Source organism: Anastrepha ludens, chromosome 2, assembly GCF_028408465.1.
Source record: "Anastrepha ludens isolate Willacy chromosome 2, idAnaLude1.1, whole genome shotgun sequence".
NCBI classification, from domain to species: domain Eukaryota; kingdom Metazoa; phylum Arthropoda; class Insecta; order Diptera; family Tephritidae; genus Anastrepha; species Anastrepha ludens.
The window spans coordinates 168,059,239-168,084,840 of NC_071498.1; the positions used below are offsets into that span (position 1 = coordinate 168,059,239).

Consider the following 25,602-nt stretch of genomic DNA (forward strand, 5'->3'; position numbering starts at 1 on the left):
TGAATGACGAGACAAATATAAAAATCCAAAAACTCTTTCAAATTTTAATTTTCGGAAAATCCTCCTTTTATAAATAAAAAGGCGCGTATAAAAAAAAGAAAAAAAATGTCGTTGTAACTTTGCCGTTAATTTGAAAATGGCGTTATAGGAGTACCGCGTTAAAGGAAATGTTTTCACATTTTGAGAACTGCGTTGTAGTGAAACCGCGCTATAGAAGTATCGCGTTATAGGAGGGTTACCTGTACTTACTTTGAATTTGTTGTGCTCCCTTTACTAATTCCCGATCACTTTTTGGCAGCATTAAGCAGCAACATTGCTATTTAATGGTTTTGAAATCATGTAATATTTAAAAATTGGTTTGTATGAGAGGTGCTACGCCTTCTTTATCAATACCGTCCACTTTTTATATCAAGGCATTGATATGTTATGCATCTGTACCGAATCCCATTAAAAATAAGTAAATAATTGGCGCGCACACTTCTTTTAGGCCGAGCTTCTACTCCTATTTGTGGTATGGGTCTTGATGTTGACGGAGGGACGTACAGTTTTAAGCCGACTCCGAACGACAGAGGTTTTTTATGAGGGACTCTTTCATCGCAAAAATACCATACACTCGTAGGTTTGCCATTGCCTGCCGAGAGGCGACCGCTATTAGAAACAACTTTTTCTATCATTTTGCTGTTTCGTGCACGAAGATACGAACCCACGTATTCCCGGCGTAAGGAAAAAAAGACGGGTTAGCATAATTGAGTGGCAAAATCGCTGGGACCTAGCGACAAAGGGAGGTGGACGCACAAGCTTATCAGGGGCGCACAGGCTGGGGTTGAGAGGGGACATGGTGACACAGATTACTACCTGATACAGTTCTTGACGGGACATGGATGCTATAGTATCTTCAAAGACTCCGTCACGAGGACGCAGCAGACTGCTCGTTCTGCGGCAACGGTAGTGAGAACGCGGAACATGTTTTCTTCTCCTGCCCGAGATACACATCTGAAAGAATGTCCATTGAAGAAATGATAGAGGAAAGAATAACCCCAGGCAGCATTGTAAATCACATGCTGCAATCGAAGTTGGTGTGGGCCAAGATGAGAGAATGGTTCGCAAAGGCGCTACAGGAACTGCGGAAAAAGGAATGGGAACGCAATAAACAAAGAAGAAAAGCCATTAATGAAGGGTAGACAAAGAAAGAAACAAATATGAAGAGCCATACGGGCAAACTTGGCCCTGCGATGCAATGCTTAAACGGCGGTACCGCAGGGCAAATTAAAGCTATAGAGGTCGGAGTTAGGGTTTAGTACGTATGTAGGTGTACTGTTTCGCAAGTCCAGTTTAGTAGCAATACTGGCTGTGCGTGGTCCCGAATGAGGTGCACCTTTAGCGTTCAGCATGAATCGAGCATGCCGTCTATGCTGACGGTATCTATGAAAGATTCCCCCTTCGAAAAAAAAAAAAAAAAAAAGTACTCCCAAATGGTAGTCACGCACCAACTCATTCGGTTACGGCGGCCGCATATACACAGAAATATGATTATTTTACGATTTCAGTAGTAGTAAAAAATTGAAATTAGTATAAATTTGAGAAACATAAAAATGCAATGCTTCTTTCGAAACGTGTAATTTAACTCAACAGAATATTTTTATTTACACCTTTGGGGGCGTCCATAAATTACGTGAGATGTTTAAGGGGGGGAGGGGGTCGAGTCAAATCTCATCTAATCTTACGTTGGAGAGAGGGGGGGTCTCGGCAAATATCACGCAATTTTTTTTCTGATTGAAACAAAAAAAATTATACTATTTTAGTCCAAATTTTTATGCGTGCCTATTTTATTTTTTTTTTCTAGTTTTTTAACGAGCGCGAATGTCAACAAATTTTTATTAAGAGCTACAAAGGGAAATTGTTTTTAATTTTTTTTTAGGTTGTGAAATGCGATGACCAGAAGTGCTGCAGCCCACGCCGGAGTGATCTGCATATGATTCTTCACGACCGTTTTCTGCCACCTCCATACCCTATCACTCAGGTTGATGGACGTTTGACAATTCCGGACTTTAAAGAACATGACGGAAAGTCATTTGCTCCATTTCTAATACGCCTACCGATTCAACCGCTGAATGCCTTTATCAGCACGCCTTATGATCTCTATTGCCCAAGTATACGTGATGATTTAGAGAAAATATGCTGCAGTACATGCGGTATTTACTTCGCATCTATCACAAGAGCTGCAGAGCACAGGCGAGCAGCTCACATTGCACCAGCTAAGCAAGCGCGTATGTACCGCAAAGTGCGACCCTCACGGATTGTCACAAGACGAGCTAATGAGTTACTGTGCGCAAGCGTCAACGGCTTAGAGTGGATAGATCAGAACGAAGTTGAAGGAGCAGATGATTTTACTTAAAATCATATGGACATGTTGGTCCCAATAGTCTCTCTTGAAACCGCGCATGATTCTCCATGGACTGAATTAGAGTAGATATTCTTTTTTTAATCGCAGTAGTTTCGATTTAAGTCTTCTATTGTTAACTTTTTATTACACTTACAACTCTCAGCAATATTGATTACTAGTCTTAACTAGTCGTAAATAAAAGCACGAAGCAATTTTTTTTCTTTTTACAATAACAATCCAACGCGTTTACATAAGAAACCCAAATTTTGAAAAATCTCACGTGAGATTGGGGGATGGGGGAGGGGGTTGAATAAAATCTCACGACATCTCACTAGGGGGGGAGGGGGGTACAGAAAATTAAAAAAAACACCTCACGTAATTTATGGACGCCCCCTTTGGTATTACAGGCACATTTGCGTATACACATACACACATACTTATGTATGATACATGTATATCTTACGAACTTAATTACTGAGAAAATAATATATGTACATTTAGTAGCTACCTAAACTTAGAAATGCCTACATACATACATACAAACTTAACAATGCAGTCTTTGAAAAGCAATAAATATAAAAATCTAAGTAGTCAGAAAGGCTCACCTTCACGCTACAGGAAGCATGATTAATGTGCTCAAACTATCTGGCGTCATCATTAACAAATTTAAAAAAAGTAATGGATTAGCAAATACCTCTATTTCACGCACAAAGCATTATTTTATAGTTCTGCTAAATTCTTTATTACAAAGGGACGAGTAGCACGAAAGATGGGTAGCGTTTGTCCTAAATAATTAAAGAGAAAATAAATCCCGCTACCTGTGCTGGAATTTTCGCAAAAATCGTTAAACGAACTAAAAGTCGTTGGATTGGTACCCTGTAGTGAAACACCAAAGTGGCCAGAAAAAATATTAGTTTACAAGTGGAATTTCCCGAATGAAATTGAACTAGTCCGAAAAAGACCAGACTTGTATCGATTAAAAAAGGATTGGTCATGCCTATTTTATTTGAATTAAAACTTTTAATTAAATTTATTTTTTTAAATATTGGTTTACAAGTGGAAATTATTGAATGAAATCGAACTAGTCCGAAAAAGACCAGACTTGTATCGATTAAAAAAGGATTGGTCATGCCTATTTTATTTGAATTAAAACTTTTAATTAAATTTTTTTTTAAATACTGGTTTACAAGTAGAATTTCTTGAATGAATTCGAACTAGTCCGAAAAAGACCAGACTTGTACCGATTGCAAAGTGATTTATTCATGTCTGTTTTACTTAAATTCAACATTTTAATGTGCTGTGAACCATTAAAGCGGGTACATATTCGCTTCGCCAACAAATTCAAATTTAATATTTTTGGGAAAGATAAATAAAATTTTATTTATTTTACTTAAAAAATGCTTTCAATTAATCTTTGGAGCGAAATATTAGTTTGAGGAAAAATAATTTTCTAAATCGATCAAACCAAGGCGAATCTATTAAAGGTGGTGTTGGTAAATCAGCTGAGTTGTTGAGCCGAATTCATTATTTGTTTTCTAATGTCTCAATACTTTGTTTTTACAATCAAACGTACGGAACAGTGTTGTTGGTCTAGTGCCAACACCTTCAATGAATGCGCCTTGGATCAAACAATTTAAAGTTTATGCTCGTTGCCCAGGTGACATTTCACACTAAAAAAATTCGTTTACTGTGTTTTGTTTGTTCCATTCAGTTGTGAGTTACAGGGTGTTAACACTGGAAGTCAACAAAGAGACATTTTACAGTTTTTCTTTAATAAAAGCGAAAATGCATGCCACAGCTAATTTCGTACAATTTTGTTTTCGTCGATTCCGTTCAGGCAATTTTGATGTTAAAGAGAATGTCGAAAATCTCAAAAATCTCGATAAAATCACAGAAATAATCGAAGTTGACCAGCGTATTAATAGTCGTGATATCGCCTAGGAGCTAAATATCGACCATAAAACAGTTTTAAACTATTTGCGCAAAAATAATAGATTTCTTTTTCCCTAAACTAATATTTATGTATTTATTTTTCTTTTCTATCAAAACTAAGAAAATATGAGGCTAATATTATTAGCAAATCTAAGTCTGCTAAATAAAAATGTATACTTTTTCAAATTATCCTTATTAGAAAGATTTAAATTGTGTATTCAAGGATTTATTTTATTGTTATTTTATTCCCCTTTTTAATCTCAAACTAGTAATTTTGTTCTATAATTGAAATACGATTTTTTTTTCAATTTTGTACTAGTATGAGACTGGTATATTTTTGATCGAAATCTGACAACTGACAACTGACATCCCATAGGACATCCTCATGCTAAAAATTCCAGTTGCTTTTATGGAAAAAGGTATTTGGCCTGAGTAGTTAGGTCTGCGTCCGTTACCAAGGATAATAGAATACAAGGTAGCGTCTTTCGAATTCGCTGTGTCGTCAGGCTTCACGAATAAACAAACAAAAGGAAGTGGAATTACTTGTATGTGAAGAGGAAGAAACTAAACGCACACATACGCTTACTTTCTTGCCACGGCGTCTTCAGTACGTGCCACGCAAAAAACTGCATTTGGAAGCATTACATTAATTTGTGCTTTCAAAATTTATTTAACAGGCGGCACCTCGTTTAATTCTAATCTCACGAGTCACAATTTTACCAGCTATTCACTAAATTTTCACAAACATTTAATTTATACTTCTTTTGGTTGCTTGTATTCGAAAGGGACCTGAACACAGACTTATCACAATCGCGAAAAATTAAGTAACTGTTTTGGGAAGGCGCCACCTTCAGTAATCAATTCACCTTGGTCAATTATTAGTTCTGAGATAGCCTTCAACTAGTACATTCCTACAGGGTGTCTATATCACATCCACATACCTACATACATATTTATAAACTTAGCACGCGCACACACACATAAGTTGCGAATATTATATAAATTTACTAAGTTACTTATTTACTAGTCACACACACTTAAGTTCGAATTGTCGCCTGTATCCAGTCCACAAAGTTGCTTACTCTGGTGTAAACACCTGGCCAACCTTCCATGCCGCATGTAGCTGGTCCAAAGGAAACGATTCCAATCAAAAAGAAATAAGTGTGTCCCTTGCTTGTCGTGCCCAATCCAATGAGTGGTCCACCCGAATCACCGCGGCACGAATCTACTCCTCGTTTGCCACCAGCGCACATTTGTGTGTCTTTCAGCAAAATACCTTGCGGTCGATAGACATTTCGGCAATCCTTTAACGGCACAACATCGAGTTCAGCTTTCAATTTAATATTACTGTTGGTTTGTGACTCTGTTTTGCCCCAGCCAGCGACGTCCAAGATGGTATCGTCGAAGCTAGCGCCATGTAAATTGCTATTCAATGGTAAGCAAATCGGTCGTACAAAGTCTGTGAAAATTACTGTCTCTTTCAAACGCAGCAACGCTATGTCGTTAATTTGATTTATTGATAGCGGATCATATTTGGGATGTGGTATGGCAAGTTCAACGGGCACGTCAATATGAGGTGGTGCGCAATCTTTCGCACCGGTCGAATCAATTTCACAGTCGGGATTTGTTGTTGTATCCCATTCTCCCAAACGTACAGTGGAGATCTTCCAGTCACTAGGCAAAGCTCTACCGTTGACGCAATGCGAAGCAGTTACAACGTAACGGGCATTGATCAGCGAACCACCGCAGTGATATCCCGATTGACCGAGTTCTGGAAAGGTTGAAAGTGGTTAAATTGAAAGATGGGGCAAAATAGTAAGAAAGCTTGAAATATACAATAAAAGAGAAATATTTGTTTATTTTGTATTTTGCTGGAGCTGGTGCTATTAAAATCAAGGCAAATTCAATAGGCTGTAGTAATCAAGGCGCATTTATTAAAGATGGTGGCACTAGACCAACAACAATGTTTTGTACGTTTGATTATCAAAGCAAAGTATTGGGAAAGTAGAAAACAAAAAATGTGTTCGCCTTGTTTTATTCTGTGCGGACCACATGGACGCAGCGAAAGAAAACAAAAAAAAATCAGCTGATTTACCAACACCACCGTTAATAGATTCGCCTTGGTGGTAATAGAGCAGCTGATTTGTTTACTGTAAACTGTCAATCTTTGTTTATAGATTTTGACACTCTCGATTTGGATCGAAACAAAAACAAAATACATTGCTTTTAGTGATTTTGTTTGCCTGTTTGTGGCGTTCCCCTATCCTATTTTATCCTAGTCCATTTTTACTCGATATAATATTTATGGTTTTTACTGTAGTGAAGACTAATTATTGAAAAACCACCTTGATCAAAAAGTACCCGGAATATATTCCGAAAATTCAAAATTCAAGTTTATCCCTCAAAAGTGATATTATCGCCCTCAAAGTACTACTACCCTTGCAACGCATTTCTACCAGCGCTCGATCCAGCTCTAGAAACATATTTGGAACTCTATTTTCGGTTTAGCCATCCGAGCCGTCTTCAATTTTTCCATTACTCTCTTTTGGCAGCCACAACGCTCGATCAAACAGAAAAAACGCAAGGAGCCATATCAGGTGAATTCGATGGCTGTTGGATGGTATTCGAATTGCTTCACGTAAACGCCTCATAACGCCCAAATAATAGTCCCTATTAATTGTCTGACCTTCTGGCAAAAATTGGTGGTGTAAAATACCTTGCACGTCAGAGAAAAGTACGAGTAATAAAATCGAAGGTCACGTTTTCATTTGTTTTTATCCCTACTTTTCCGAAAACCTTAATGCGATGTGCTCTTTTGGGCACCACCATCGTGTTCAGCGCACAAAAATGCATCTGAAACCAGTCTCTTACAGAAACAAAAAAACAGGTAGAACTGTTAGCTGAGAGCTTGGGGCGTCTTTGACGCTCTATTGTAACTTTACTGCTATGGAGGGGAAATCAGTATATGTTCGTTCGTTTATGTATATAAGTATTTGTAAAACAACTATATGCGCCAATACGTGTACTTCGTCTCAGTTCGGAAATTTGTTCAATTTCTCATGACTCCATCACTTTTCTATATAATTTTTCTTTACTTTATGCAACTTACGTTTTTTGTAACCTATTAAGGCCATCCAGGGATATTCATCGATCTTTGTGGCGTTACCACCATAAATACGACTGGTTGTCATTTGCCCACATTGGCCGGGAAGTGGCACTTTCCGCATATTTATAGACTCAGTGGGAGAGTGTTTCAATAATATTGCTTTTTTAATAGCTTTACTTGATTGTATGGGTTTTAGATCAATTTTAGGCTGTATGGAAGGTGTAGTATTATGAATTGGGCAGCATATCTGAGAATGAGAAAGAAAGCATGCATTTGCATATAAAAGCGTCTTAATATTTATTTTAAGCTAAATTCATTATTTTATTTGGAAATAAAGATCGCTTTAACGGAAGCGGTCCGATAGTATTAGAAAATATGAAATTTTTTTGATTTTCGTAAATAATTTGAAATATAAACTCACCAGAATCTTCCCATTCCAATAACCGCATTGGCTCTGACTCAAATAGAGTTTGTTCACATCACTTATTGGTTTGATTAATAGCAATTTGTAAAGCTTTTTACAATTTTGCAAAATTATACAGGAACCTGGCATGCCATGCGGCGTTTTGCAGCGTCCAAAGTTAGGTGTTGCCGTCAAAGCACGAGGATGGTTGACTTCTGAAAAATAGGAAAAAAATTAAAAATGCATCCACACTTATTAGCATATTTTGTGTTTTACAAATTACCACTAGATGAGCCGACTTCGATCGGTTAGAGAAAAAGAAAATACATATTAAAAATAGAGTACCGGTAAAGGTAAGACATTACAACTTTTAACGAAAAAATGATAATAAATATATTAAATAAATGATGAAAAAGTATTGCAATAAAAAAAAATCTACTTCAAGTTTTCACAAAGGAGTTTTATTAAAAACCTTCATATTTTGAGTTCCTTAGTTAAAAATTAAACCTTTCGTGATTCTGATTTTAAAGTACTATCTTATGTATGTTATTTCTCAGCAGCATAGCTCGAATTTAACAGAGTGGGGTTATGCCAGATGTAACGGTGAAAGCACTCTCATATACTAATTCACATCTTCATACTCATTATATTTACAAGCGCTTCCTAATTAGCGCACTAATATTATGACAATTTACACTTGAGAGCATGTAAATGTGTAGTAGTCATTTTTTTTGTTTTTGCAACATTTTCTATTCTTTTTACTTTTATTTAAATGGTGGGATGAAAATCGCCAGAGTATTACACCGTTTGTGAAATCCCTCGTGTGTAAGTCAATGCTAAAATTCCATGTTAGTTAGCTTCTACTTACTTCCCCGTTTCAGAAAACGCTACTCACATACAAAATGTTTAAGAATTATTATACTTACGAACCGCTGGCAGGCTGCTGGAAAATGCGCACACGAAGATAACACTCAGAAACACTTGTCTTAACATCTTGAAATCGTTGTAATAACTGTTTTAGCGATGGGCTATTCCGCCGTCTTTATGTAAAATATTTGGAACAATCACACGCGCATTCAAAGGCCATTTTATACCTGGCGTTGTACTTACATACATAGATTGTTGTTGCACATGCCAGCCATTTCACACGCGAAGATCATTCGCGCAGTGAGCGACACAGGTACGAGGCGACGAAGTACAAGAACGGTAGCTGGTGTATGTGCTCATGCATTGTTGTTCAAGTGCTCATTGTTGTTCAAGTGGTACAGCGCACATTCATACGTACATACATACATTCATAAAATGCCATTTAAATATCCCTTTTTGCAATTCAAAGAATTTTTTTGTTTGTTTAAATTTTCTTGTCTACAAGCACTAATGGTTGGTTTATTTCATGTTGTCGCTTAAATTTATTTTCTTGTATATTATATGTAGTTCAAAATCTACGCATTTACCAAAAGTAAAAAGTACAAATGCAGGTAAAGTTATTTTTTATTAAATAATTTTTTAAATAAAAATATATTTAATTATATATTCAATTTAAATATAAACTCTTAATTATAATATTGATGGTTTTCATGAAGCTTATGGCTGAATCGTCTCTTGAATCCAATCCATATAGTCACCTACTCTGGTGTAGACCCCCGGCCAGCCGTCTAGGCCACAGGGTGTTGGTCCGAACGACACAACACCCGCTAAAAAGTAGTAAGATAGTGCTTTCTTTGTATTATCCAAGCTAATCAGTGGTCCGCCAGAGTCGCCGCGGCATGAATCCACTCCTTCTTTTCCACCAGCGCATATTTGTGTTGATTCCAGTAAAATTTTTTCTGTTGCATATTTCTCACGGCATTTGCTGATAGGTACGCCAGCGACCTCTGCTTTCAGCTTAAGTGAGCTGGTCGATTCAGTCTCCGTTTTTCCCCAACCAGCGACATCCATTACGATGCCATCAAAAGTAGCCGATCGTAGATTGGCACTCGCCGGCAAACAAATGGGCCGTATGAAGTCGGTGTATTGAACACTTTTAGTGAGCCGTAATAGTGCAATATCGTGAAATTGATTTCTCGACTCTGGAACATATTGTGGATGTGCTATTGCCTTCTCCACTGGCACATCTGAATATGGTGGCGCACAATCCTTTTCGCCGCGTACATCAATCTCACAATCGGGGTTGGTGGTGGTATCCCATTCGCCAAGCCGCACCCCAGTCAATGACCAATCGCTCGGTATAGCTACGCCGTTGACGCAATGTGAAGCCGTGATGACGTAGCGTGAGTTTATTAGTGAGCCACCACAATGGTGTCCTTTTCTGCCTCCAGCTGTGAACAACATAATTTATTTTAATAAAATTGGTAGTTAATTAATATTGTTTGAAAACTATTTTCACTCACGTTTTGTGTACTCTATAAGTGCCATCCAGGGGAATTCGTCGATTTTCGTTACGTTGCCGCCATAGATACGATTCGATAAGACGTTGCCGCACTGGCCAGGCTGTGGCAGCAGGTTGCTGGGAGTGGCAGGTGGTGCCTGTGTGGTTGGTGTTACCGAAGGTATATTAATGAAATTTCGGTAACGATCAGGACAACAAATCTGTCGATAAAAAAAAAAATATTATAGTGGTGTGGATATGTTTTTATTTTCATAGTTAATCTTTTACGTCTAACGAGTAAAAAAATTGAGATATTTTGCACTTTCTTGTAAGGCGTCAGTAGTGAACAATTCCCAGACAGTACCTTCTTGCTATCTCATCTCCGACTTTTGCCAAATAGAAAGATATACAATTTTACGCTATAGAACAACACATTAAAAAAATTAAAACTTTTTATGGAAATTGTCGATCTTTAAGATTAAAATATCGCAAAATTGGTGAGTTTTTTGATGGAGATAATTGTCCGTGAAAAAGTCGAAATTTAAAAAGTTTCAAGGGGCTGGTTCTATTAGACTGGCAGACCAGACTATGATTTTTAAAAAGTAAAGTCTATGCGAATAAGCAAATAATGATTCTGTAGCTAAAACACAACATTCGGATCAAGATTACTGAACTCTATATGATATGTGTGAGCAGCCTGTAGACGTGCTCGTGGTAATTTTTTACATAAAATTTTTAATAGCCGTATTTCGAATAAAAGAAATATTCTAATTTTTTTTCATTTTTTGGTTTAACGCAAAACTAGGTGCGTCTTTCAAAAAGCCCTTTTGCATAATGTTTATGGAATTTTTTAATATCTAATAAATGAGTAATTTCGAAGATATTAGACAATTGATGAGGGGTTCTCGTATCCTCGAACGCTATAATTCAAGATGCGCTCGAAATTTATGCAGCTTATTACCAGAATACCTTTAAGACACTGTGCATATTAAATGTTCTGAACTACTTTTTAAAATAATCTTTGATATAAAAAGTTACCCTTCCTCAGTGTCAAAATTGAGTACCATAATTGCCAAAAAATATGTTAATTGTTTCAGTACAGATTCCTGATTGCTTGACACGCTTCGTATGACGTTCCTCCAATATTTTAATATCCTTCTAAAAATACCTATACAATTTCTCGAAGCTCTCAAAGTATACCTTTATTTCATCGAGTCCTCTTTCACTTGATTCAAACCTCTTTCTACCGAATCATTTCTTCATATTTGCCTCGGGCTTAGAACACACATTAGTGGTCACTTCTCAGTGGATAATGGCGAACCTCTGAGTGTATTTCTATCATAAAAATCCATCTGCCGTTAGAAAGGATATAATCAACGCCGGTTCAGGCAACCCATAACCCTTCCTGAGGATAAACTGAGAACGCTCACAAGCCTTCTCACAGATCATCGCAGATTACGTAGTCCTCTGCACAGGATTGTGATATGGTCCACTGACTCCTATCGGTTCTGCAACCAGCCCCCGGAGACTCCAGTACACCTTCTTCTCGAACGTGACACTATAGTGCGAAGAAGGTTGACGCATCTAGGAAGAAATGTGCATTCGCTTAGCCGGACCCAGCTCTATTTTAGGTTTACAATACATTAAAAATTGTCTACCTAAAATGGTCTGCGTCTGGATAGAGCAGGACAACGGCATAGGCGGTGCGAAATCGTCTCTGTCTCTTTGCCGCGTCCGTGCCCCGTTATAACGGAAATCAGTGTGCTAAGTCGATGCTTATTTTGGCTTAGCAGAGATTCGGTGCGTTCAGCATTAAGAGTTGGTCACAATTATCGGCGATTCTGTAGGTGATTTCATGACGCCATCTTGCTCTTACAATTTCCTCAAGGATAAATAGCGTACATGTTTGTAAGGGTGTGCCTATGTCAGTGCCTATGTACTCAGCGGTCAGCTTGCTGCCAAGTCTCGCTAGTTCATTGGCCATGCAATTACCCTCAATGCCAAAATGAGCAGGAAACCATGTTACCTTTAGGTGATTTGACTCAGCCATCTCGTTAAGAGATGTGAGGGATTTTTTCGCAGCCTGGCTATCAGTGAAAATGTAGATATCATTTCCAGGTATCGCATCACTTCGTATTACCTTCAGTTCAGTCTCAAAGACACTACAGTAGTTGGGGAACTGTTAACTTAAGAAGATCCGCAGACGTTTTGGAATATATACCTCCGCTTACTATGCCCTCGGGCTTTGAGCCATTTGTGTATACATGGATGAACTCGCCCTGACTTACAACGTCCCGTTCCCACTCTTCCCTTGAGGGTAGGAGGGTCGTGTATGTTGTAATAGAAGGAGTAGGCGAGTAGTGCATGGTTCACCAAGCTGGGAAGCTCTGAAATGCCAGCTAGGATTTTACCGTGGACGTAGCCCGTGTTTAACCACTTACTTAAGGTGTTCAACCTTATTACCGCACTGCGAGTGATAAATCATAATTTGTCTGCAGATCTACAGGGAAGAGGTTTCATGGCGCATATAATGCATTCGAGGGTGTGGTTGACATTGTGCCGGTTATGGGAATATATCCGAGTCTTTAAATATTATCAACTCTTTTAATGTTCACCATACTACAATACACCAATAGAGGATTGACCTAACTACCGCTGTGTAAAGGACGAATTACTAAGTCTAAACAATTTTTTTTGTTTTTTGTAGTTAAAAATTTTTTTGGTACGAGAATGTTTTTATAAAAGTGCAACAAAAAATATATAACTCAAACCTCAAGACTCGCAAATTTTTCAAAAATGTCGTTGATTTCTGACAATTTTTTTTCGCTGAGGGGCTAAGCATTTTTTCTAGAAGTTGAAAAGTTTGATGACAGTTTTTTTAAATTTGCTAAATTTTTTTGAATTTTTTAGAAAGTTTGGACCTTTTCATTTTTCAGAGTTAAAAAAAAAAAAAGATTTCGGTCCGCAGTTTAATAGTCCATTAAATTTATAATAAGGTGAAACCTCGGAAGGGCTCAATATTCTCATCAATTTTTCATTTTCCCTTCCCCCTGTTATGCTTTTCCTTCATATAACGAATACACGTATTTTTTTTTTAAGGAAGAAAGCACCCATAAAACTTTCCCAAAATCGCTCTAAATATGTATGAAAATTTAGTTTTAATGCGCATTTGGATTTCTTTTGTTTTAAATGTATGTACTATAGAACATGCAATAACTAAAAACTTATTTGTAGTGGCCCCACGTAAACAGGATTTGTTAATCGTTAGCAAAAATTTGCAAATTCTCCTTTCATTTCCCCCTTGTAAGTACAATAAATTAATTACATCTTCTCTCGGCTTCAACTGGTCACTTTCTCCAAACTCGATCCCTCTCACGAAGCGTTTGTATGCATGTATTATGGCCTCACAATTTAACCTTAAAATTATGAAAAATTATGTATCTATTCTTAGCCTTCATTACACCGATTTCTCGGCATACTCGTCTATACGACCCCAGCGCGTTTGTCACAAGCTCTTAAGCCTTCTCAGCACTGAGTATATAGAATTAAATGAGCGAGTTACATGATCTTACCAACACTTTGCCATTTTGGTAGCCGCACTGACTCCGACTCAAATACAGCCTATCCGAATCAAGCAGCGGCGTGGAAAGCAGCAAATTGAACAAATATTTACAATCATCCAGGACGATGCACAGCGCACGCTCGCGGTTCGGCGTGATACAGCGTCCAAAGTTGGGCACATCAGTAGCTTCGTTGGGGAAATAGAATTCTGTGGATCAGAACAAAAAAGAAACTGCGTGAAAAAAATCAGCTTCAAAGTGGCTTACATGCAGTACATACATATGTACATAAATGAGTACATACATATACATGTATGTACAGGTTTGATGAGAATGCAATAAAAAAAGGCTGGGTAGATGAATTCACGATTATGAATACGTACATGCAAATATGTAAATGTTTATTTTTTTATTTATGTATAGCACATTTTGCATTTGAAAACAAAGATTCTCTAAAATTCACAAATATTTTTCGGCATTGTCAAACTGGTTTAAAATTTGGCAAGCCTTATTTCAAGTTAGCAGAAATGCGAAAATAATTACTCGTAGGGTTACCGACTTTTTGTGTTTGCACAACAAAAAATAATAAGCACTTTGCATACAAATTAACAAGTTAAAAAAATTTACTCAGAAAAAAGTTGAGTACATACATACCTACATACATACGAATATATGTATGTATGTGCACATGTGGCGAAATAAAACATACAACACGAAATACTTACAGGTTATTTACAACCTACTTGAAGGTTATTTTGTTGAAGCGGTTTGATCTCACAAAATATTTGTCTTATATTACATTTTTAAATAAATAATTTTTAGCACATCAGCAACTTGCGGCCTTATAACAGGTCAAAAAAAGGATTCGGCACTCGAAGTGTAACCAACTTCAGACCGCTCGCGCAGCTGATGCACGAGCATTAGCTGTTTGTTAGTTGGCGCGCGGAAGCATTTTGCAGAGATTTGACGCGAAAAAAGAAAATCAGTAATGGATTTCAAACGTAATAGTGTGATTGTATTATATTTGGCTGGAAAATCACAACCAGCGATTGTTCGTGAGCTCGAGCACCTTAAAGTAAATAAAGTTTTTGTTTATCGCACAATTACTGGTCATCAGAAATCTGCAACACCACGTGAAATGGTTCAAAAAGTGAAGAAGCGACTTGAGCGAAATCCCCGACGAAATGCCAATCAAATGGCGAAAGAACTGAAAATATCTGACCGTAGCGTCCGCCGCATACTGAAAAATGTTCTCAAAGTCCATCCTTGCAAGATCCAAAAGGCGCATGATCTCACACCAAAGCAGCAACAAATCAAACTTGAGAGAGCGAAGGAGTTGGTTCGCTTGGCCGAAAGCGGTCAATTTCCGAACATTGTGTTTTCTGACGAGCAAATTTTTGAACTTGAGCAATTCGTAAACTCTCAAAACGATAGGGTTTATTTGACCGACCGTTCATATGATAATTTGAGTCATCGATTGGCCATAAGGCGGCAGCACCCACCACAGGTAATGGTTTTGGACCGCCGTAACCGCAGCTGGGCGTTCTCCAATCGTTTTCATCGAGCCCGGCGTCAAAGTAAATGCGAAATATTGTATACGGTCAGATATTTTCAGTTCTTTTGCCATTTGATTGGCATTTCGTGGGGGATTTGGCTCAAGTCGCTTCTTCACTTTTTGAACCATTTCACGTGGCGTTGCAGACTTCTGATGATCAGTAATTGTGCGATAAACAAAAATTTTATTTACTTTAAGCTGCTCGAGCTCACGAGCTGATTGTGATTTTCCTGCCAAATATAATGCAATCACACTTTTACGTTTGAAATCCATTACTGATTTTCTTTTTTCGCGTTAACTCTCGGCGAAATGCTTCCGCGCGCTTGTAAACAATTCTCTAGGCATTCATTGAGCCAACTAATAGACAGGCGATGCCCGTGCAACTACATCTGCACCAATCGCATTTATTGTCGACCTTTTTGTGATTTCTTCAGGGTTAGATTTCGGTACTTTCCGTTTCGGCAAGACTTGATGTCGAGATTTAAAAAATATTTTCCGTTTGGCACGACTTAATTTTGAGATTTAAAAAATTTTTGAATTTCGCCATTTTTATTTTCGACTTGTCGTACGGATGCCTCAAAATTCGTTTAACTGCAAAACTGCACTTTTTAAATAAAACAAAATTTAATCTGTTTGCGTAGAAGCGTCAAACGAAGCATATTCTGTCTCAAGCTCATTCCAGCAAAGTAAAATTTCGATAGGCATCGAAAGAGCCACAACATTTTGCCTATTCTTTTATTTTCATTTTGTGTTATAGGATATAAACAAATTTAATGCTTCCTTTGTGGCACAACAAACACAGTATTGCCTGTTAACTTTTTGACGTGATAACGTCTTATAATTCGATGTGCTCATTGCTCATGCGTCGTTACCTTGCATGAACTGCAAACGAAAACGCGGAACAACCGACAAAGAGCACAATCGGCCCACGCGTTCGGCATCTGGCTCTCTCCTACTTGAGTGAGCATATACTATATATGTACATATGTATATGCGCATTTGTATATAAATTCACATACTTGTATTTGCATAAGCCTTCTTTCTGTGTGCATGGTAATGAACCATTTCTCTGTTGAGAATAGGACGATTATAGGAAAAGTAGGAAATGAAAGGGAGTGTTTCAAGTGAAAGTGTCTTGAAAAAGGCAAATCGATGATGTTGCCTCTTAGTGCTGTTGACTTATAAACGTCTGATGCACAATCGAAATTGAACATAACTTTCATGAATTTAATAAATGTTTCGTCATTTTTCACGTTTGTGTAAATGTAACTTGACCTATTCCATTGCGATTCCTTCTCTATATCCATACAAAATATCTATCAAACAAATAAAATTAAAACTTTGTTTTGAAAATTACAACCATTACATCAGTATTTTCTTATGACGTTGTCACGTTAAACTATCGTCAGTAAACCGACTTTACAGACAACCTCTTTTTAGTAAAAGTTTTCATTTCAATGCTTTTGAGTGTTTTTCTTTAGAACTTGTGCGCAAACAAAAAGGGCTTTACGCATTACGCAAGTAGTTTAAGATAGCTGGCACAGGGTGAAAAGTAAACATCCTACACTAGCTTTAATTATTGCTTCATGGTCGCCAATGATGAAATAAATACGAAGTGAAAAATCACCTGGAAGCGTTTTTCAAAATATTTGTTAAAAGTACGTCCATGTTTAAAATAAAAATAATAATAATAATACATATACATCCCAGTCTAAGCCTAAACTAAGCAGTAGTTCGAGGCAATAGACAAGAAAAAGTATGATATATAATTTGGAATTATTTTCATTAGTTTACAAACGAAATCGTGTGTCAATGTTTGTTAATCATACAATAATCATAAGCATTTAGATAAAATGAATTTACAGAAGTTCTTTTATTTAACTTAATTTTGCTTAATTTTTAAAAACGTGCCGATTTTATTTTATCCACCTGTTAAATAATCGGATGGGTACTGGGATATAAAGCAAGTTTTAGTGAATTTGATTTTAGTTTTAAATGTAAGTGTCTTTATTTTAATTTAATCAAAATACACGCTTTTATTGTTATTAAATTCTCAGCTATTAATCATCTCACACGCGCAATTTTCCAATGAATAATTATGGTGACGTCCCAAATTCGATTGGAATGAACTAACAATTCGCACGAATTGAATAAATTTACAATGATTTTAGTTAGTATACTTCATATGTATGTACTACATAATATATTCTTATAAATAAACTTAGAAAACAATAAAATTCACACTGCGAAATGAGATTAGACCCAATATTTGCAAGCAACAGTTAAAATAATCGGAAATTGACGTATTTGTGTAAACCAAATTGAAGTTAAGTTGTGAGTAAATATGTAAGTTAAGTACTTTGTATATATATTGTATATATATATATGAGCAAGTTCATCTACAATACAATTACAGATTTGGTATACTCGTAAGAGTAGGTAATACGTAAATTTTTGAAAATTTTATATAGTGGCTCAATAAAGAAAAGAAAATGATATGATTTTAAATAAAAAATATATATTAGAATGCAAATCTAATGCATTTATGTGTCACATATATTTTCGTTATTTTTTTTTATTTATTTATTATTTATTTATTTCGCTCTTCAAGGGTATTATTCAAAAGTACAAAAAACATGACAAACCTCAACTCATTCGTACATAGAAAATATACACATAAAAACTTAGCAAAATAGATGAGAAAAAGAATTCGGACTTTTATATGAAGTAGAGTTAGGCAAATAATGTTTAAGAAAAAAAAATACCAGTCTAACGGTTAGACGCGATAGAAGTGAAATCTTCCGTAAAACAAACTGAGAGAGAATGAGACGAAAGCAGCATTAAGAGCGGGATAATTATAGGTTCATTATAATATTGCTTAAAGTTCATATTTTATTTTCTTCATTTTATTGTTATTCATCCTCAATGTTTTCAATTTCAACAAATGATACGAGTGGCTTATGATAGCTAAAATATGATACAAATGCTTTGGTTTCGATGTTGTCAACATATCTTTGAAATACCGCGTCAATGGTTGGTTTTGATCGTGTTGTCGATTCAGTGCGATTGTTACACATTTTTAAATTGAATGTTGTATTGAGAAAGTCAATTAAAGAAACCGCTGTGTCCAATGCAAAATTTACGTTAAAATCGCTACTTAAAATCATTGGAACTTTATCGTAATCTTTTCTAAGTATCCGCGATACTTCTGGTGTATACTTTATTAAATTTTCGTGAATGAATTCCGTGATGCTATTTATTGATTGATTCGGTGAAATATAAATTGGCACAATTAAAACTGTTTTTCCATTGCTCAATCTGGTTTCGCACATATTTCTCCCACTTTAGAGAGCTGAACAGACAGTGATTCTAGTTGCTGTGCATTCAGATCTATCTGTGGAGTTACAATACGAGCACCGTCATTTTGATTGTGGTATATTGCAACACCGCCTGCAATTGCGGTAAATATTTAAAAATGAAAATATTTACGAATATAAAAATACGGACGCAATACAGCACACGCGGTGGCTATTATGAGCGTCGTAACGCGTATATTACACAGACGTATATACTAACATACACACAAACATTCGTAGGACGCTTGGTCTAAGCAAGTATTAGGTAGTGTAGTATAGGTATACATAATGCCTTCTCGCTCACCATGGCTCCGTAATACGCAGGCGCGCACACATACGTACTAGCATACATACAAACATACATACGTATGACGCTTGAACTAAACACCAAAGCAAGTAATAGGCAGTGTAGTATACATACTACAATACTCACTATACTAGCGCGGCTCAGCAGTACGCAGCCACACACATATACGTAGGTATATCAACATATAACGCTTCGTAGTGTCGCTTTTTCGTTTCATCGAGTCTCAAATCACTCCCAATGATTCTAAAGAAGTTTTCACTTCAAAAAACAATATAATTAATATTTAGTCGGCAAGCCTTTATTTTTTCACACAACATTCAGTCTTCTTGGCATGGATTCGTCCAGCTTCTTCCATGCTAAAGGATCTATTTTTCTCCTAATCTACTTTAATGGCATCTTTTAGGTCTTTTTGTTTCTAATAACAAGGTTTTTCAGTTGGTTTTCCAAATGAGCACACAGATGTCCTAGACGGGCATCAAGTGCCTTATGCTTGGGATCGTTGTCTTGATAGTACTGGAAATCGTCCTTAATTCCAACCTTTTTCGCACTTTAGACCAAATTTTCTTTCATAATTGTTAGGTATTGTTTGTGGTCCATATTGCAGTTAATGAGCGGATATATAACCCCATTACCAACCCACCTCCATATTTAACTGTCGGACGTAAGATTTTTTCCAGACCTTATTTCTGACCTGAATATGTTAAACTTTCTTTCATCTGCAAATAAAACGCGCTTCCAGCACTCGAAACATTTATCCCCATGATGCTTTGCAAATTTTACTCTCTTGTGCCGGTTAATCTCGTTTTTTCGTGCAACTCTTCCATTATAATTATTTTTTCGCAATTATTATGTGTGCTTATTTCTGGACATTTTCAAAACATTTATCATGAAGAGATTAAATACTAAAAACCTAAATTTTCAGCCGCAAACTGATAGTAAAAATATAAGAAATCGAATAGGTCTTATAAATTTTTCGTGTGGTGTATTTGAGCAGCAAACGAATCTGCTGGGAAATTCCCCAAAGTTGAGATGCCGTGCGAAAAGTAATGTGGAAAAATGCACGCACAGTAAGCAAGTTTGGTTGAAAAAGTTGCATATGTATATATATATATACACATATATCTATACACATATTTGAACAACAAATCACACTTAATCATTGAGGCTTGAGACTTGATGGTGATTTTGTGCGCTTGAGATTCATTCGTTGTTTACTTTTAGTCATTCTTGTGTACGGTAGGATATGCAAATATATATGCTAGACGTTTTCTTATTTATATGAATTCGATTTGGATTATGAAAATGCAGATCCCTTATATGTCATAGGAAGGTATTCTCAAAATTCTATATTATTATATGTAATTGCAATACATTTCATGGAGTCGCATCAATGACAAATTTTAATCTTTCATGCATCTTTCGGCAAGTCAAGTAACACCAAGCCCACGGCTACCATGGACAAGGCTACGACATCCGCAAAAACATGTTTGATGCAGATGTAAGAGCTAGAACTCGGTTGCGCAAAATATATACACAATTGATAGCCCAGTGAAGTGTACAGTGTCAATTTGAAGCGAAAAGTACGAGCAAAATGCAGATGAGTATACTCGCATACTCGTGGAGTTAACAAAGGTATTCAACATAATTTTTAAGTCCGGAATAATCGATGAGACTTTTGAAATAACAATAATTTTCCCAATTTTTAAAAAGGTGGATGTAAATGCAGTCAGTAACTATCGGGAATATCTTTTATGAATTCTGTCGCAAAGATGTTAATGGGATTGCGTAACGCAAGACTAGCAAATTGGGTAGAAAAAAACATCATGCTCACAGAATTCCAAGCCGGCTTTAGAAGAAACTATTCAACTGTAGATAACATTTATAATCTTACGTCTATTTTACATCTAAAGTTTCATGAAAATCAAAAAGTGTACGCATATTTTGTTGGTTTCAAGGCGGCGTTTGACAGGGTGCCGAGGAGACCGTTGATTTATAAACTTCGACAGATGGGAATATCTAACAAAATAACGAACCTGATGGAAAACGTCTACGAGAATAGTAGATCTGCGGTTTGAACGGTAAAAGAAGTATCCGACTATTTTGAACCTGCACTGGTGTGAAACAAGGACGTCTGTTATCGCCATTATTGTTCACTTTATGCCTAAATTATATGCACGACTATTTGGAAGATGGACTATTGGTTGAGGGCATGAATATACGTCTTCTTCTTTATGCCGATGACATTGTTCTCCTGGCGGATAACTCTAAAGTCATGCAAACCATAATTATGGAAGTAAACCCATAAATATCGGAGATGATGGTCTTTAGAAGAGGTGGACGATTTTCCCAGGCAGAAAAATGGTGGTACCAAGTTGAAGAAATTAAATTGATGGCAGAATATAAATATCTTGGTGTCATTATCACACCCTAAATGGCATTCGGCAAGCACTTACAAGCCAGAAATACTTCTGCAAAAGCTAGTACAGGGTGGGCCATATAGCGTTTGCTTTTTGAACCACCTATTTTTTTGAGAATGGTAATACAAATGACATGTCAAATGTGTTCATAATTTACTTAAAGGTTTGACATTTACGAAATGGGACGCTATACGCTTGAACAAAATTGGAATATATTGAAAACCTATTTCCAAAGTGGTGAGTATTCTTTTTCGTCTTCCGCGGTTACAGTAAATGACGACCGTTACCGTGACATGCTCAACGAGTTTTTGTTTCCAAAAATTGAAGAGGATGACATGGATGACATTTGGTTTCAACAGGACGGTGCAACTTTTCACACTGCCAAAGTTACACTCGAACTTTTGGCTACCGTTTTTGAATTCCGATATCAATTGGCCGCCTCGAAGCTATGATTTAAGCCCGTTTGACTATTTTTTGTGGGGATCCATTAAGGACAAATGCTATGCGAACCATCCAGAGAGGGTTGATGCTTTAAAACACGAAATCGAAGTTGCCATTCATGAAATTGGAGCCCAACCAATCGAAAATGTGCTTAAAAATTGAATTGATCGAATGGCCTACTGTTAAGCCAGTCGTGGCAGTCATTTGAACGATATTATTTTTCATTCATAAATGACAATGTTCAATCTTCAAAATAAAAAAAAAGTTTGAAAAAATATTGATTAGTTTTTTTTTATAACCGATTCAAAAAGCAAATTTTACATGGCCCACCCTATATTAATTGCACATGGCACGTTTTTTAGCGAAGCCATTCATTTCCTTAAAATAAAAATGGAAGCTGTTCCAAGTGGTATGCAGAGCGATACAAACTTACGCAGCGCAAGTTTGGGGGTATGCCTTATTTGATGAAGTAAATGAAATTTAACGTTACTTTATTAAAAGAATCCTCAAACTGCCCGAGTTCACTGCGAATTATGCAATAACACTAGAAACTAATTTAGAAGATAGTCACATTTATTCTTTAGAGCTCCACACGAAGTATCTGGCAAAACATTTAGAAACACAATAACAAAAGATTCCCACACAAACTAACACAAGGCATCTTAAGTAAAAATGTGTTTTTTAACTTAAGCATTTGAACGACATGGGAATGGAGTTCGGTCTCAAGTTTGAAGAAAACATCTCCGCTACAGACTGGTAAGATCGCTGTGTGCAACTTCTTATCAAAATGAAAATAAAAGATCTCAACATGGCAAGGCAAAAAGCACAGTCAAACGCGACGCGTATTCATAAACATTTATACTACTCAAAAGGGGAATCATACATTAAAGAAGATATGCGACTAGCTGACATTACAACAATTTTCAGAGCAAGATGCAGTTTACTAAAGCTAAATGCAATCACGTATGGAAATACCCAGAAAAGTTGCACCTTCTGCAATTTAAACGAGTAAGAAGATATGCAGCACTTCTTAGGAAGATGTCCGGTACCGAAGGAGATCAGAACAAGATACCTAAACGCAGCGAAGCTAAATGAAGCAGAAGTAATTGTTTTAAAATTGTCTACTTAATGCCCATAATTGGAAAATACTAACTTTTTTATTTACTCAGCCTTACGCTATAGAGAATTTCTTATTGCAGAGTTCAATTTTGATTAATTTTTGAGCTGTGATAGATAACATTGTTATTGCCATAAATTTATTATTTCTCTCTTTATGTATTTATATATTTAAATCAATTGTATAAATTATCGAAAATTATGAAATTATTGCAATATTTATAAATAAATAAATAATTACTACTACGATTATACTCTTATCGCGAATGAGTTTGTGAATAGATGCGCTTTTTTATTACATTCTCAAGAGTTGAAGAGTTGATTGTAATTTGGTTGGGCTCCTCCGGAGAAGAAGTATTAGAAACTGTAGTAGAATTTACTAACATATTTTAACGATATTTGCATTGTTATTTTCGCTTAACCGCAATTTTAACGATTTTGCTGTAACCCGTTTCAGGGGCTAACCCGTTTCAGGGGCTAACCCCTGTTAGAAACTACAGTTAGAACTTTCAAAACATCTTTTTGAAATGAGCCTTCTTAGGCGTCGATGGACGAGCAAGAATGGAGAGTAAAATTTCAAGACCATGTAACGTTTTGGGCATTTTCGTTCCGCGACAGAGAAAAAGATATAACGTAGAGGAAAAGGAGAGAGAGACCTATACCTTATATATATCTTAACTTTAGTCTATTTTTCCTGAGTTTTTCCTTGTGGTTGCTAATTTCGAGTGAGAAATAACACTGCCTACTTTTTGGCGCTTGTTTGTTGGTGCAAACTTGTAGGAAATATATTTTGGGTGCCTACTTTTTGGCGTTATATTTCCTTAGTACCTACTGTTTTGGTCTAAATTTTTTTGGTGCCTACTTTTTGGCGCTTATATCCGTTTCCTGGCTAGTGCTTGTGCGTACTACTGCGTACCGCTGCGATTGTGCGGGTGATAAACGCTCGGAGTAGTGCGCGTTGTTGCCACGGTTTGTGTCCGGCGTTTCCCTACACCGGTCGACCCTTCTCTGTTTTTTGTAAATTTTGTCTATTTGTATTCTCTGCAAATGTTGTGAATTTATTTAGATATATTATATATTCTTTCTCTCTCTTTTTCTCATTCTCTCTCGGGTCTCTCCCTGTTTCTTTGCCTGCCTTAAAAGTTTCACTTCTGTTATGTGTACTACGCTATACGAACTTTTTTTTTATATTCAAAGGATACAGTTCAGAGATATAGTGGTCACCGCAAAACCTCGTTTTTGAGAAGAGCCCCCGGAGATCAGCTGTAACTCTTTTCCAAATAAATATTTTTACTAATTCCGAATCTTAAAATACAGTTAAAAAAAATTACAAATTTTTAGATCAATAAACTTAAAAGTTTTCTCAGAAAAAATTCGGGAAAATTTGATTTTTTTGGGCCTTCTAACTGTATATAACTCCTTAACCACAATTTTAACGATTTCGCTATTCTATAACTAGTTTCATAACAAAAATCGATAAGACAAAATCACTTGCTTTAGTCAGCAAACGATTATCGCATATTAGATGACAACAAATTTTTTGTGGCGAAATCAAACGAAAAAATAAAAAGTAGTAGTTTTTTTAATTATTAAAAAAGCGCGAATAGGTCTTTCGAGTTTTTAGCTTATGACTTAAAGCGTGGTAAGTGGGTAGTAAACCCTCAAACAGTGGATCAAACTTTGGCTTCTCTGGCAACTTCCGGCTTATGGACAATTCTTTCTTTTTGGCTGCAGGGGAGTTCCAAAAACTATTCCGGTTAAATCCAGACTTGGCTGAGCACCTTTTTTCTTTTTTGTATTAATTCCTTTCAGCTAATTTAATTCTAAATTCTGGTTTTATATTACTAGTTTTTAGCTGCATTGCGATTTTTCGCAACTGGATGTTATCAACGATTCGTAGAAGAGCTGTTGGGAATATCCATGAGTCAGTTGCCCTTAGCCTCAGCATACATCGTATAGCAGATGCAATCAACCGTTTCATATTTTGCACAAAGGTAAAGTCTCCTATGCTATTCTTTAAGTTATTCCCTCATTTTGATATTTAAAGTGTCGGAGATGCCACTCTCTATCAGTTTGAATAAATATAAGAGGTCAGCTGTTGAATGTTAGTTAACGTAAGTTTGTCAATAGCATAATCGTTAGAGCAAACGACAACTATTGGAGACAAAAATAACAATTGTCGAATCGTCGCACTACTGGTTTGTGAACAATGATTTCGAAGAAGATATCCACTTTGAAATGGAATACAGAAGCCGACCTCGCTAGTGACATAACGAAGCTGCGTTATCAGATTCAGCAAATGTTGCAGCGGACGATATTCTAAAATTAGAGCACTCACTTTTGCATTTTACTGATAATACGGAATCACCAAGTGAGCAAATATACAAGCAATTGCGTAAAGTCGACAGTAGTCACAAAATAAAAATGCAATTATTTTTATTTAAATAAGTTCTATACAAATTATGTTAGCAACACTCCTATTCAACAAAAGCACGTTCGTGATCTTAATGAGGTCTCCAATTCTAACATAAACTATTGGAGTCTATCTTTTACTTAGTTAGAGGTAAAATTGTGTATTTTAGTTAGAGATTTTTAAACAGCCAAAAATTTGATAAGCAGCTATAGTATAGGCGCTAGAAATCGAAAACCATAAACTAA

General features: G+C 36.3%; 1 protein-coding gene across 4 annotated transcripts in view; it reads right to left on the minus strand.

Annotated features, from left to right (window-relative positions):
* Positions 1–2,362: 2,362 nt before the first annotated feature.
* LOC128855799 (serine protease easter-like) overlaps positions 2,363–25,602 on the minus strand; it is a 30,673-nt gene continuing 7,433 nt past the window's right edge. Inside the window, exons 1-4 of one of the 4 annotated variants that reach the window (XM_054090982.1) lie at positions 8,751–8,845; positions 7,843–8,039; positions 7,425–7,668; positions 2,363–6,086 (exon numbers count right to left, since the gene is read on the minus strand). In XM_054090982.1, the coding sequence (XP_053946957.1) occupies positions 5,353–6,086; positions 7,425–7,668; positions 7,843–8,039; positions 8,751–8,817 (1,242 nt within the window). In that variant the 5' untranslated portion in view covers positions 8,818–8,845 and the 3' untranslated portion in view covers positions 2,363–5,352. Of the gene's footprint in view, positions 6,087–7,424; positions 7,669–7,842; positions 8,040–8,750; positions 8,846–9,310; positions 10,143–10,214; positions 10,414–13,764; positions 13,962–25,602 lie in introns of those variants that run through there. The other 3 variants (XM_054090983.1, XM_054090981.1, XM_054090984.1) reach the window with 3 other exon arrangements.